This window comes from Ceratotherium simum, chromosome 36 (genome assembly GCF_057802395.1).
Source record: "Ceratotherium simum simum isolate JZ-2026a chromosome 36, ASM5780239v1, whole genome shotgun sequence".
Classification (NCBI taxonomy): Eukaryota; Metazoa; Chordata; class Mammalia; order Perissodactyla; family Rhinocerotidae; genus Ceratotherium; species Ceratotherium simum.
The window spans coordinates 22,068,010-22,082,645 of NC_141935.1; the positions used below are offsets into that span (position 1 = coordinate 22,068,010).

The 14,636-nt window shown below is 39.9% G+C and overlaps 1 protein-coding gene across 1 annotated transcript in view; it reads left to right on the forward strand.

Moving 5' to 3' along the window:
* Positions 1-4,719: 4,719 nt before the first annotated feature.
* FBXO28 (F-box protein 28) overlaps positions 4,720-14,636 on the forward strand; it is a 33,194-nt gene continuing 23,277 nt past the window's right edge. The window contains exon 1 of the mRNA XM_004439541.3: positions 4,720-5,000. Within this exon, the coding sequence (XP_004439598.1) occupies positions 4,734-5,000 (267 nt within the window). The 5' untranslated portion in view covers positions 4,720-4,733. The remainder of the gene's footprint in view (positions 5,001-14,636) is intronic.

Sequence of the window (14,636 nt, forward strand, 5' to 3'; positions counted from 1 at the left end):
AGAGTGAAAAGGCAACCTGCAAAATGGGAGAAACTATTTGCAAATCATATATCTGATAAGGAGTTAATAGCCAGAATATATAAAGAACTACAATTCAATAACAACAAAAAACAAATAACCCAATTACAAATTGGGCAAAGGGCTTAAACAGACATTTCTCCAGAGATGATATGCAAGTGGTCAATAAGCACATGAAAAGATACTTAGCATCACTAATAATTATGGAAATGCAAATCAAAACCACAAGGAGATATCACTTCACATCCATTAGGATAGCTGCTATCCAAAAAACAGATAATTACAAGTGTTGCCAAGACTGTGGAGAAACTGGAACCCTTGTGCACTGTTGGGAATGTAAAACAGCATAGCTATTACAGAAAATGGTATAGTGGTTCCACAAAAAATTAAAACTGGAACTACCATATGATTCAGCAATCCCACCTCAGGCAATATATCCAAAAGAATTGAAAGCAAGACCTTGAAGAAATATTTACATACCCATGTTTATAGCAGCATTATTTGTAATAGCCGAGAGGTGGAAGCAACCCAAATGTCCACTGATGGATGAATGAATAAACAAAATGTGGCATATATGCATACAGTAGAATATTCTACATCCTTAAAAAGGAAGGAAATTCTGACACATGCTACAACATGGATGAACCTTGAGGACATTGTTCTAAGTGAAATAAGCCAGTCACAAAAAGACAAATATGCTGTGATTCCATTTATATGAGGTATCTAGAGTAGTCAAATTCATGGAAACAGAAAGTAGGATGGTGGTTGCCAAGGGCTGGGAGTAGTGGCGAATGGGGAGTTGTTGTTTAGTGGGCACAGAGTTTCAGTTTTGCAAGATGAAAGAGTGCTAGAGATTGGTTGGACAACAATGTGAATATACATAACACTACTGAACCGTACACTTAGAAATAGTTAAGATGGTAAATTTTATGGGTTTTTTTTTACTACAATTTAAAAGAAAAACAACATAGTTAATTACAATCCATAGAAACTCTCAAACCTCTTTTTAGTCTCTGAGCTCATCCTTCTTCCTATATATGTTACAAATCTGCTAACAAACAGGAAAAACAGTGTCTGGTTTTAGTTTCCTCTTTTTCACATATAAAGCCCATCTTCCTGCGGAGGTGCCATTAAACAGGTTAAGGCACCTCCCACCACACCTCACTGCACCCAACCCAACCTATCCCCTGACAACTTAAAAGGCAAATTCACAGGTTATGTTACCCTCAACAAGAGTTTATTCGGGACTAGGCACAAGAATTGCAATTGGGGTTGTGCATGTTATGGCAAACCATAGGCAAATTCAGAAAACAAAGGAGGGAAGCTACCTTTATACAGAAAAAGGGAGAAGAAGGGGCTGTTCTAACAGACAGTCCATTGGGGGCAAGTAACAGTTCAGGGCAGTAACCACTTCTCATTGGCTGAGCTGCGGTGTTTCTTATCGGCTGGGCTGTTGCCAAGTCGGGAGAGAAATCTTCCTTCAGTAGTAAAGGAAGGTAAAGATGCAAGTGTCCCTCTCTTCTTGTTTAGTGTAACTGACGTTCTGTGCTAGGGCATGAGAGTTCCCTCTACAGGCCTTCCCAATTCCAATTTAATTAAGGTTACTTTTGTTAATATCCACACCCCCCAACACACACTCTGACCAGGAAGGCAGATGGATAAGGGGGACCAGGTTAACATACAGTGTCTGCACTACAGTAAAATGACTTGAACATCTGTAATCTGAGGAATTCTAAACCATCCACTTGCTGTCTCAGCTCATCCTCATATTAATTTTGTGAGATAATAGAAGGAAGGTAATATTATTCCCTTGTATAAATATGAAACTAGAAACACATAGATCTTCAGGTGCACATGTCCATCCTGTACTTGAGATCACTGTTTTGCAAAGGTCCTATGCTACTTTGCTGGCATAAAACCACATTTAGAACCCAGAACTACTCCTAAAAGTTCAAATATTTGTTTTAGTTACAAGTATTTGTTTTGATTGGAAAGCATCTCCAAAATGAGCATTGGTTTCAGTAATTGAAACAAAGCAACCATTTGTTTTGAAGTTTTCCCTATTAAAAAAAAAAAAATGTGTAGGGAATAGAGTGGCACAGATCCAATATACATAAACAAAAGACAATTTGAATAGGCTTACCGGCAGGAAGTGGCTTAAATTGTTTCCAAAGTTGTATTCTGTTGTTTAGATCAGCAGTCAGCCTGCTCTAGATGTCTGTTGTTTAGATCAGCAGTCAGCCTGCTCTAGATGTTAACTAGTTGACCACATGTGGAGACATAAGGAAGTAGGAAGGCTTTCATAGGCCATTTCAAGCAAAACAAAACGGCATGTAACCTAATGGATTTACAGAATAGACAAATTAAGTTAGGGAGTGACGATTCCTTTTGTAAAGGATTTTCTATGGCTTTCCTTTATAATGAGCTCCCATAACGTATTTAAAGCATGATTTCATTTACAGAAGTTCTATTTCAATCCAACCTTCCAAAAAAGTATCAAACTTGAATGAAACAAGATAGAAAATGAAATTCATTTCAGATCAAATTGAAATAGGGTCTATGAAAAGATAGCAATACCCTAAATAGAAGAGTGAAATTACAACCTATTAGTGAAGATAAAACTAACATATTATAAATATGCAAATGTGTCAGACACATTTAGGCATAAAGCATCTATTGAATGCTAAACAACCCCGGGGTAGAAGGACTAAAGCAACAACTTCAGAGGATTTTACAATCTGCAACAATGATGGGTAAAATGACCAATGATTTTCATGCCCCTGAATGGGGAAAGGATGCTAGTTCTGACAAGCCAACCACCACCACCACCTCCAATTAATCTCCTTGCTTTAGTTGACACCCTTACCCTTAGCCTTAGTCATGCTTAGTGCTTTTTCTGCAGTTTCCATACTACCGTGCAACAATTGGAGTCCAAACCAAAGTGGCAAAGGAAAGGACATTTTGGAAACTTTAAGATTAAGACCTAGAACTACAGAACAGAAAGTTTCAAAATTTAGTGATGTGTGCGCCTTTCTCTGTCATAGGACATTATGAGGATACAAAAATATGGAAATATTAAGCAAAATTTAAACACTTTTTATTTTGAAATAATTGCAAGATAGTACAAGGGACTCTCATATACCCTTCATCCAGATCCACCAATTGTTAACATTTATCATATTTGCTTTATTAATCTCATTCTTTATCTATCTATTGAATCATTTGAGAGCAAATTGAGACATCATGCCCCTTTACCACTAAATACTTCAATGTGTATTTCCTAAGAACAAGGACATTCTCTTAACAAGACCACAATAAAATTATCCAAATGGGGAAATTTAATATGATTACAGTATTATCTTCTAATATACAGTCCATATTCAAATTTTGCCAATTGTCACATTAAGGTTCTTTATAGCTATTTTTCCTAATCCAGGATCACCTAAGGATTTAGATCTCTTGTCTCTTTAATCGTTTTTTTGGTCTCCTTTTTTGTTTGTTTTTTTTTTTTGTTTCTTTTTCTTTCTTTCTTTCCTAGGCTTTAATTTACTCTTTTAATTGGCACAAATCCTTAGTCTTTGTCTTCTATGATATTAATATTTTTGAAGAGTATAGGGCAGTTATCCAGATTTGTTGACCTCAAATACAGGTTATGCATTTCTCTTTGCAGGAATACTACATCATGTTATGTCTTTTTCAAGATATTTTATCAGGAAGCATCTGATGTTCATTCCTCCCATAACTCATGATGTTAATTTTGATCGTTTGGTTACAGGGATGTGCACCAAATTTCTCTACTGTAAACTTCTTTCTTATCTTTGTAATTAATATGTAATTCTGGGGAGTTATTTTGAGGCTATGCAAATATTATATTCCACACCACACCTTTACTTTCTAGTTTTAGCATCTTTTGATGATTCTTGCCTAAATTAATTTTGTATTGAGATATAATTCATATATTATAAAATTCACTACTGTAAACTGTACAATTCAGTGGTTTTTAGTATATTCACAGGGTTGTGCAGCTATCACCACTATCTAGTTGCAAAACATATCATCACCTCAAAAAGAAATCCCTGCATCCTTTAGCATTATTCCTCTTTCCTGCACTCCCTCCAGCCTCTGGAAACCATTAATCTACTTTCTGTCTCTATGGATCTGGCTCCTTCGGACATCTCATATAAATGGAATCAGGCAATATGTGGTCCTTTGTGTCTGGTTTCTTTCATTTCACATAATGTTTTCAAGGTGCATCCAGAAAGTAGTTTTAGTCAATACTTCATTCTTTTTTATTTGCCTAAATAAATGATTACTATGATTCTTGAAACAGATGATATTCTAACTACATCGTTCCATCTACACTTATTAGGCAACATTATGTTTATCATTTATTTTATCATTTATCCTATTTTGTCAGGAAGCACTTTAAGAAAACGGCACAGGTGAACTTTAAAAGACAAGGGTTCTCTTGCCCTCAAGTCGTTTCCAATCTTAGACGAAAGGGCCTACGGAGATCACCTTTCCAGGGCTTTACATGATCTTCATTCATTTCCACTTGAACAAACAGTAATGTGTCCATCTCTCTCCGCCTGTCATCCCATTGGCTCCGCCCCCTCCTCCAGGTGCCCCCTCCCCGGAGGCTCAAGAGGAGGAAGTGACGGACCGGAAGTGTCCCTGTTCCCCTTGCAGCGGGGGGAAGGAATCAAACCCCCAAGATGGCGGCGGCGTCGGAGGAGCGGATGGCTGAGGAAGGAGGCGGCGGCCACGGCGACGGCGGCTCCTCTTCGGCCATCGGCTCTGCCCAGCGACTGCCTCCACCGCCCCCGCCCCAGCCCCCGCAGCCGGGCTCGCAGGCGCCCCCAGCCCCGGCGCTGGCTCCGGACCAGCTGCCTCAAAACAACACGCTGGTGGCGCTGCCCATCGTAGCCATCGAGAACATCCTCAGCTTTATGTCCTACGACGAAATTAGCCAGCTCCGCCTGGTGAGGCCCCCGCGGGACCCCGCCGCCCTCTCCGCCGGGCCGAGGTCTGGGGAGGGCCGGAGAGGGGGGCGCGTTCCCCGGGGAGGGAGCCCCCCGCGAGCCCCAGCCGGAGCACGGGGCACGTCCCTCCCGCCCCAGTCTCTCGGCGGCCGTCCGCGGGGCTTGTCCCGATCGCGCCCTTCCAGGCGGGGCTGGGGCGACGGCCCGAGGGAACTTCGCCCTGGGGGGGCTCCGTGCCCCCCGCCTGGATGCAGGGCCGTGGGCGGGGAGGTGGCGGGAGTTGGGCTCCCCACCTCCGCCCGGGCTGAGCGGGGACACCCGAGGGGCTGGTCGCCTGCCTTTTGTAGATATCACCTTCCAGCCCCCGGCCGGCTGGGGGAGAAAACTCCCAAGTAGGCGAAATGATCCCAGCCGGCTTTGGGTTGTCTGCCCGATTAACGCATTGTTCCCCAACCACCCAAGTTTCCTTGTTGGAGAGGATAAAGTAGGGTTGGTCCGTTCCCCCCAAACCCGGTAGGGTTCTGAGGATTTGGAACGCGTCTGCGTAGCCTCAACCCCAGCGCCCCAGTTGACCCATAAAGTCGAGCCCTGAGAAATGACCGTTCCGGCCTTGCCTGGCCCATGACACTTCCCACCCCGAGTGGAGCAACTTGCCCCTTGACACGGTGGTTTGCTCTCTTGCAGTTCATTTTCGAACTACTCCAATGGTTTACGCCCACCCGCCAGCTTTAGGAGAGGTTTTAGACCCTAAAATCAGTAGTGGAGTCAACGATTTATTTTTTAATTGCCATTGGGGTTTTACTTCACCCCAGAGGTTTGCCTGAAGGTTTGATGTCTTAGTTCACTCAGTTATTTTTGCTTCCGTTCAGTGAATTTATAAGTGGTAAGGAAATTGAAGGAGGTGGACATTTTGAAATGATTGCAAACCGATTCTGTGTAGAAGCTGAATCTGTGCTCAGAATTGTTTGTAAGCGGACAAAGACATATTTATGAGTGTGCTGTGTATAGCGTTTTCTTATTACTATACCATATTTTAGGTTTGCACCTTCAGTTTAAAATTTATTATAATTGCATTTTTGAAAGGAAATCACACTTATTTTTTAAAGAAAGCTTATTAATATTAATTCAAACTGATAACAGATATTTTATCTAGTCAACATGCAGTTCAACCATGCCAGTCTGCAGGGATGGAAAACGGTTCATTTGAAAAGTAATGTTTCTAAATTGTCCCTGAATTTCCAAAACACGTCATCCTAGAATTTCATGTAGAATCTTACATATTTCCTCAAATTTTTATACAGAATGGTGTTTGATCGAGATTTATGCTATACATTCGTTATGTCTGGCAATTGGGCATAACGTTTGATTGAATTGAGCCTTTCAGCCAGACAATGGCTTTGTAAAGCTTCAGTTGTATGTTTTGAGGAAAACTGTGGTTTTTTGTTCATTTGTTAGTCGTTTTACTTTTTTAAAAATTAAAAACATTTTTAAAAGGGGAGAACCTGCCTATCCTAGGAGACAGAGTTAAAACATCCCACAGTTTAATAAATGACATCTCATTCAAGTGGAATATTCAGCTGCATGCTTAATTTTTAAGCATTTATCTCTTCTAGCCTTTTAAGGATACAAATTTGTAGTTTCAAAGATTTTTCATAAGGAGACCCTTAGCAACCCTCTAAGCAGCCCCCCCCAAAGACTCTGCAGCCAGTTTGCTATCTCAAAGACAGGTTTTTTCTCTGCTTTAGTAACTATTCTCTTAGTCTTTTCTTTACTTAAGGTTAATGGATAATTTTTAGATTAAATGGATAATCTTTTGTGGGGATTTGGAAATATCTTTGGTTTTAGATTCATTGGTTCGGGATCATAAGTTACAATTCCGATAACGTTATAAAGGAAAGATATTCTTTCTTGCCACTAGATGTCAGCATTAATTTAATTATGATCTTTTTATGAACTAGGCAGTCTAGAGGCAGTGCCTGGTAGGTGCTTTATGCCTTTTCTATTTAAGTGGCCATTTATACCTAAAGAATTGTTTGCCAAAAAAATCAAGGAACTTTAGTATGTATGCTGCTATCTGGTGTATAAATTACATAGTTCCTTTTATTGTAAGTATTTTTTTGAGTGGAATTAAGGCTGGATATGCTTGGAAGAGAGTGATACTAATTAAGAACAGAGTTCGTTTCCATAAATCTAAGTGTCAACTATTCGGTGGCCGATGAGCTAGTTTATGTATTGTTCAGATGTTTGGTTTTTTTCTTCCTTCCCAGCTTGCCTTATTAGGACCTAGTCATGACTATTGTTAGCACCTAAATTAGAGGACAGGTACATAATCCATGTACTTATTAAGATTTGCTCCAAGTTGAAATTGCTAAAATACCGGTTTTCAATTATTCGTGCAGTTTAGTTGATGATAGTCTTTGCTTCCTCTTGCCACGAATAATTGAAATTTGACTCTCCAGTCCAGTTATTTCCAAAAGACTGGCCAAATGCCTTTTTTTCTTGCCATTGTCTGTTGCTCCAAAAATGTACCCAGAGCCTGGAAATCCTGGTTGCACAGAAATAGTTCTTTAAATATTTAACTCCGATGTACTTAAAATTATTTAGCTGAACACAGCTTTTGAAATGACAAAACATGTACTTTGAGTTGTTTTTCCAGCAAATCAGACAATTTGTGCTGATGTGGCATTAGACTGTTTACCTAGGCCCCCTTGACAGGTAGGTATTCGGGTTTTTAAACCAAGTGGCAAAGGTTAAGCAGAGAGGTGCTACCCCTAGTTAGGAGCAGATCAAAGCCAGCTTTGATCGTATAACTGTGACTCATGAGTGCAGTGTTCACTCACTGAAGAATGAGTATGGGAGGCTTTTTAAAAGATGTTTTAGAGAGAGCCTATCAATTTTTTTTCCTGTGTGGTTTGAGTGGAGCACCTATAAATTTAATGGAATCCTGTTAGTGGTTCAGGACATAAATTTGACTAAAGGTTAAATTCAGAAGTCTTGCTTATTTGGAATGAAATTTTCTAGTCAGTAACAGAATACATAACATACATGCTTTCATCCCAAGATATTTCTCTAGAGCACTCTAGCTAGTTAAATCTGTTACCCATTTATGGTTCCTTTCACATCTTTTCTTCAAATGTATTAGAAAATTTCAGTTTTAGAGAGGGTTGATTGGTAGGAAATATGAAGGAAAATGAGAAACCATTACTTTTTTCTTTTTTTTTTTTTAATAGGAAAACTGTCTTCCTCATATCCCTTGCTCTATATGAGTGGTTCTCAAATTTTTTTTGTCTCAGGGCATCTTTGCACTCTTAAAAGTTATTGAGGGGCCGGCCCGTGGCTTAGCGGTTAAGTGCGCGCGCTCCGCTGCCGGCGGCCCGGGTTCGGATCCCGGGCACGCACCGACGCACCGCTTCTCCGGCCATGCTGAGGCCGCGTCCCACATACAGCAACTAGAAGGATGTGCAACTATGACATACAACTGTCTACTGGGGCTTTGGGGGGGGGAAATAAAAATAAATAAAATCTTAAAAAAGTTATTGAGGACCCTAAGAGCTTACCTTAGAAAATTCTAGAAAACACAAGAATACACAGTACCTATTCCATCAGCTGTTAGAACAATAATGTCGAGGCCAGCCCAGTGGCACAGTGGTTGAGTTTGGTGCAGGTTCGAATCCCAGGTGCGGACCTACGCCCCACTTATCAAGCCACACTGTGGTGGCATCTCACATAAAATAGAGGAAATTGGGCACAGATGTTAGCTCAGGGCTAATCTTCCTCACACAAAAAAAACAATAATAATATCTTCACATATCATGTTGCCTCTGGAAAACTCCACTGTATGTTATGAGAGAATGAGAGTGAAAATAGCAAATAACATCGTAGTATTATGAAAATAGTTTGGCCTAGCAGACCCTGGAAAGCATCTTGGGAACCTCAGGGGTCTCTAGACTCACTTTGAGAACCACTGCTCTGTATTGCTGTATTATAGAGAATACACTGTATTGCTGATTTTTGTTTTTTTCCCACCATCTCATCAGGTTATTGATTTTATTAACAGGTACTTAAGTACAGGTAAGAAACTAGAATATCTCGACAGTTCATTCTTCCTGCAGATTCTAGTCTCAAAGTGAAGGAGTTCAATCAGTAACCCTGTTCACAATGCCATCATTGAGACAGAATGTACACACCTACCTTGAGCACACTTACAAAGCACCCGGATAACAAACGCAAAGATAGTAAATGCAAGAATGGTGAGGTTAATCAGGAGAGGCTTCCTCAAGATGAGGAGTTTCTATCCAGTTAGTAAAGGTGGAAGAACATTCCCAGCAGAAAAAGATGATGTATAATGTAATGAAGTAATTGGAGAAGGGTGACTCAGTAGAGGGGTTAAGATGAGACTGAATTTGGATGTGTGAAGTTTTAGATGTCCTAGATCAGTGGTCAGACTCCCCCTACTTTCCACCTTTTATTTCACAGACCGGTCAGATTTAAGAAATCATTTTTGAGAACCTCCAGGGTTGACAACTTTTGGTGCGGGGAGCAGGTAAGGATGTTAACAAAACAAAAGTTCTGTCTCATATCATCATCGTTATTTCGTAAAAGAGACCAGATGTACCTGTGTACCCTGGTAAACGGAGTGGTACAGGTTCTTACGAAATTGAAGAAGGTGCTGTCTTAAAAGCATATAAATCCAATTTCATGATTTTTGAGAGTAGGAGCAAAAGATAACCTTGGGTAGGTTTCTGCCAACTACTTAGCATCTTGCACTTAAGATTGATTAAAACAGACATCAAGCTGTTTAGTTTCCCAAACGCCTTAGGCCTCTCCAAGCACTTGCTTTTTCTTCTGCCTACAGCCTCTCCTGTTTCCCTCTGCTAGAAAATATTGGTACCTTCAAGATACAACTCAAGTGTTAGTACCTCAGTAAAGCCTTCTGTGATTCTTTGAACTTTACTCAGGTAGTATTTCTAATTTCCCATTACATCATTATTGCGCTTATATATGCTATTGGAATTATCTTTGGAAGGGCCTGTTCCCCACTAAATTTAACCTCCACATGTCCTTTCATCATGAATCCTGATGGCCTTAGATAATCTATGATACATATAAGTACTCAGTATTTGTTGAATAAATGAAATAATTCTTAAAACATTGCACTGCTCTGAGTAAACAACAGAAAATATGTCATTGTGAAATAAAGGTGTTTTCTATATAAATTATAATAGTGTTGAGAAATCATTTGCCTAATATTTACATTGGACAGGAGATTAGAAAATTTTTAAAAATTTAAAGTTTTTCATTCACTCAGAATGTCTTTAACATTTTACAAGACCATTTTAAGAAACTGAGAGACTTAAAAAAAGTACTTTTTTTAAAATAGTTTTTTATTTGTGTTTTTTTTAATAATCTTTCTTTTTTACTTTTTTTTGTGTGTGTGAAGATTAGCCTTGAGCTAACATCTGTTGTCAATCCTCCTCTTTTTTGCTGAGGAAGATGGCCCTGGGCTAACATCCCTGGCCATCTTCCTCTACTTTATACGGGATGCCACCACAGCATGGCTTAGTGAGTGGTGCGTAGGTGCGCGCCCGGGATCCGAACCTGCGAACCCCAGGCTGCCAAAGTGGAGTGCATGAACTTAACCTCTACGCCACCGGGCCGGCCCCTAAAAAACTACTCTTAATCAGAGAAAAAATTGGTAAGGTAATCTGAAGCTAGTATGTAATTAATAAGAATAGCCATTTACAGTAGTAGTGCATCAAGGCTCCTTCATTATAATCAACACTCAGTTCCTATATTTATGAGAAGACTAAAGGTACAGATAATCAGAAACTGATAGTAATCGGAAAGGCTTTTCTATTTGGCTTTTAGGATACATTATAGAAATCCTTGGAACAGGCTTCCTAATTGTTTTGCTCAGGCTAATAATAAAATTGTATTTTCTTTCCAAGTGAATATCTAGGGGGGATGCCTAGAGAATTTAAAATTTGTTGTCATTCTACATGCAGATAATTAACTCTTTGTTTCTCTCTCTGTATAGCATTGTATCTTAGACAATCCACATCAGGTAAATAGAATTTTTTTATAAAACATTGTTTTTATGAAAGAGGTGGCAAGTTGAATCCTTTTTTTTTTTTTTTTAAAGGAAGATTAGTCTTGAGGTAACATCCGTTGCCAATCCTCCTCTTTTTGCTGAGGAAGACTGGTCCTGGGCTAACATCCGTGCCCATCTTCCTCTACTTTATATGGGACGCTGCCACAGCATGGCTTGACAAGCGGTGTGTCTGTCCGCGCCCGGGATCCGAACCTGGGAACTCCAGGCTGCCAAAGCAGAGCGAGCAAACTTAGCTGCTATGCCACTGGGCCAGCCCCCTGAATCCATATTTTTTTTTTCTTTTTTTTGTGAGGAAGATCGGTCCTGAGCTAGCATCCGCACCAATCCTCCTCTTTTTGCTGAGGAAAACTGGCCCTGGGCTAACATCCGTGCTCATCTTCCTCCACTTTATGTGTGACGCTGCCACAGCATGGCCTGACGAGCAGTGCATCGGTGCGTGCCCAGGATCCCAACCCAGGCCACCAGCAGCAGAGCGAGTGCACTTAACTGATACGCCATGGGGCTAGCCCCCTGAATCCGTATTTTTAGTAGGTGAGGGAAATTAAGACAAGTTCATTGAAAAACCAAATAGGACAAGAGAAGAACGAAAATGGTTGTGGCTCATTTGTTGTTCTTATTTTTTTTTTTTTTTCGTGAGGAAGATCAGCCCTGAGCTAACATCCATGCCAATCCTCCTCTTTTGCTGAGGAAGACTGGCCCTGAACTAACATCTGTGCCCATCTTCCTCCACTTTACATGGGACGTTGCCACAGCATGGCCTGACAAGTGGTGCGTCGGTGCGAGCCAGGGATCCGAACCCGGGCCTCCAGCAGCGGAGCGCGCACACTTAACCGTTACGCCCGGGGGCTGGCCCTGTTGTTCATTTTTTAAATGATTTTATCACCCATCATTAACTTTTTGCCACATTTGCTTTACCTCTTTCACTTGTATGCTCATTCTCTGTCCCTCTAAATGTGTGTGTGTGATTATTTATACACATTATTTATTTTACTAAACCATTTGAAATTAAGGTGCAAATATAATGACATTTTGCCCCAAATACTTCTCTTATATAATCACAATGTTATCCCTTCCAATGGATTTAACATTACATTTTATATTCAGATTTCTCAATTGTCCCCAAAATGTCCTTTATAGTTTTGGGGGAGGGGAGTAAGAGTCTTGAATCTAATAAAACATTAGTCTCTTTAATCTAGAACATTCCCCCCACTTTTTTCATTCTTTCATGCAGTTGACTTTTTGACGAATCCAGGCCAGATGGCTTGTAAGATGTTCTACGGTGCAGCTTGTCTGATTGTTTCCTGGTGATTGACTTCTGGTTTTTGAACTTTGATAGGAACATCTTGGTCTAGCTCTATCTCTGTAAACTTTAACAGCATGGTGAGAACTCCCATTAATGTCCTTAAAATCCCATGTTGCCTCGAGAAGTCCTGCTTTCTAAACTGGTGCCGACAGTTGCTACCCTGTAGCAGCAGAGTATTAATTGAGACCCTAATCCGTTGAGATAATTAAGATAATCACTAAATTTAAGACACTGATTCTAAGACCTGGATTCGTAATTTCACTTTTGCCACTGAATAGCTAGATGACCTTGGACAAATCACGTAATTGAAGGCCTTAGTTTTCTCACTAGGAAAAGAAAGAATAGGTTCTGGTGTCTAAGTTCCTTTCAGTTCAAGAGTCATTAATAAGCAGCCTAATCTTTGGTGATAGCTTCTGGATTAATTGGAGAAAAACATTGAGTGTTCAATTCATTTGAGAACTATAGAGCATAAATGAGCACATAAAAAATATAGTTCCAGGAGCCGGCCTGGTGGCGCAAGCGGTTAAGTGTGCGCCCTCCGCGGGAGTGGCCCGGAGTTTGCCGGTTCGGATCCCGGGCGCGTACCCACGCACCGCTTGGCAGGCCATGCTGTGGCGGCGTCCCATGTAAAGTGGAGGAAGATGGGCACAGATGTTAGCCCAGGGCCAGTCTTCCTCAGCAAAAAGAGGAGGATTGGCAGATGTTAGCACGGGGCTGATCTTCCTCACACACACACAAAAATATATAGTTACATTACAATATTTCCTTGATTCTAAGATATAAATAGTTGCATATTTTAACGTTTTGATATCAGAATGCATCGTGATCAGCTTGTGTGTATATTATTGTGGCAGTGCTTTTTTTTCCAGAAGAGCTTTGATTGAATTGATAACACATCTTAAAGTCTCTACAGCATCTTAAACAAAACCAAAGAAGTCCAGCATACTATATTTCAAGGCATCTAAGACATCTGAGAAAGAAATGCTGCCAATTATAATTGTAAGACATCATATATTCTAAGACCATTCCAACGTCAAATGTTAAAATATGAAAAAAATGTGCATCTTAGAATCAACTAAGATTTGACATTAAAGGTTAGGTTTAAAAGGAAAACTGGGTTTTCCAAATGTGTGGCATATGTATGGCCATTGGGCATCGTTAACAGTGCTTTTGGGCATTGTTAAGGGCCATGGTGGCACAAGAAATCGAAAACTATTTCTGAAGAAACACAAGTGAAGAAAATTTTTTATTACTGACCACTTAAGTTAGAAATGATGAAAAGGATAAACATGGCATTTTAAATCCTTAAGTAATTAACAAAGAAAAACCACATCTATATTCTCATACTAGAAGAGCAAGTAACAGAGAGGCCCAAGCTAAATGTCTTCATTGTAGACTGGTTTATTCCATTAGTTCCCTTCTGTTTTCATAGTGTATATTTTTGCTAATCTCTAAATGCATTGATAATTTTTGACATAGTCATCATCTTTGTTTATTGGACTCCAGAATTTTATTTTACTGTCTTGGGTAAATTGCCAAATTGTTAGGATTTTTGTTTAGTTGTCATGATCAGGGAAATAAAAACATTTTCCCACTAGCCTTGGGAAATTATTAAAATACCCATAAATACAGAACTAGACTTTAAATGAGGTAATTTTGCATTGCAGGTTAGCATACATTGTCAGCAGTTGTCATTAAACTGCTTACTTTTGGGAAAATTAGAATATTTCTGTTTTCTAGAGGTCACCTTGCTTCTTTCTGAATCCTAAACAGAAGATATATGATCTGTTGTGGCTTTGTTTTTGTGCTGTTGGTCAGTCGGTGCTTATTGACAGTCCATGAAAGGAAGAGTACCACATTAAAGACTATTTTCTGGTCTTTTTACCAGCTTTTAATTATAAATGTCAGTTGAGGCTCCGTTTATAAGCTTTATTTTCTTATCTCACACTTCTTCATTTGGGGGTTCATCTACAATGATTTCGCCTATCCCCATGTGAAATTTCCAGAACCGTATCTTTAGTCTTAAAACAGTACCTTACAGAAAAATGATCAGTTAACTTCCCCAGTACGAGATCTTTCAAAAAATGGGTGGTCTTTGTAAAGTTATTTCTCAGTCCTATCTGATTTCCCTGCTCAAAACGTGGGAGGTTTTATTACTCTCAGCTTTGCCTACACATGTGCTCTAACTTCAGAAGTAGTTTGCTTGCTAATGGCTTATTCA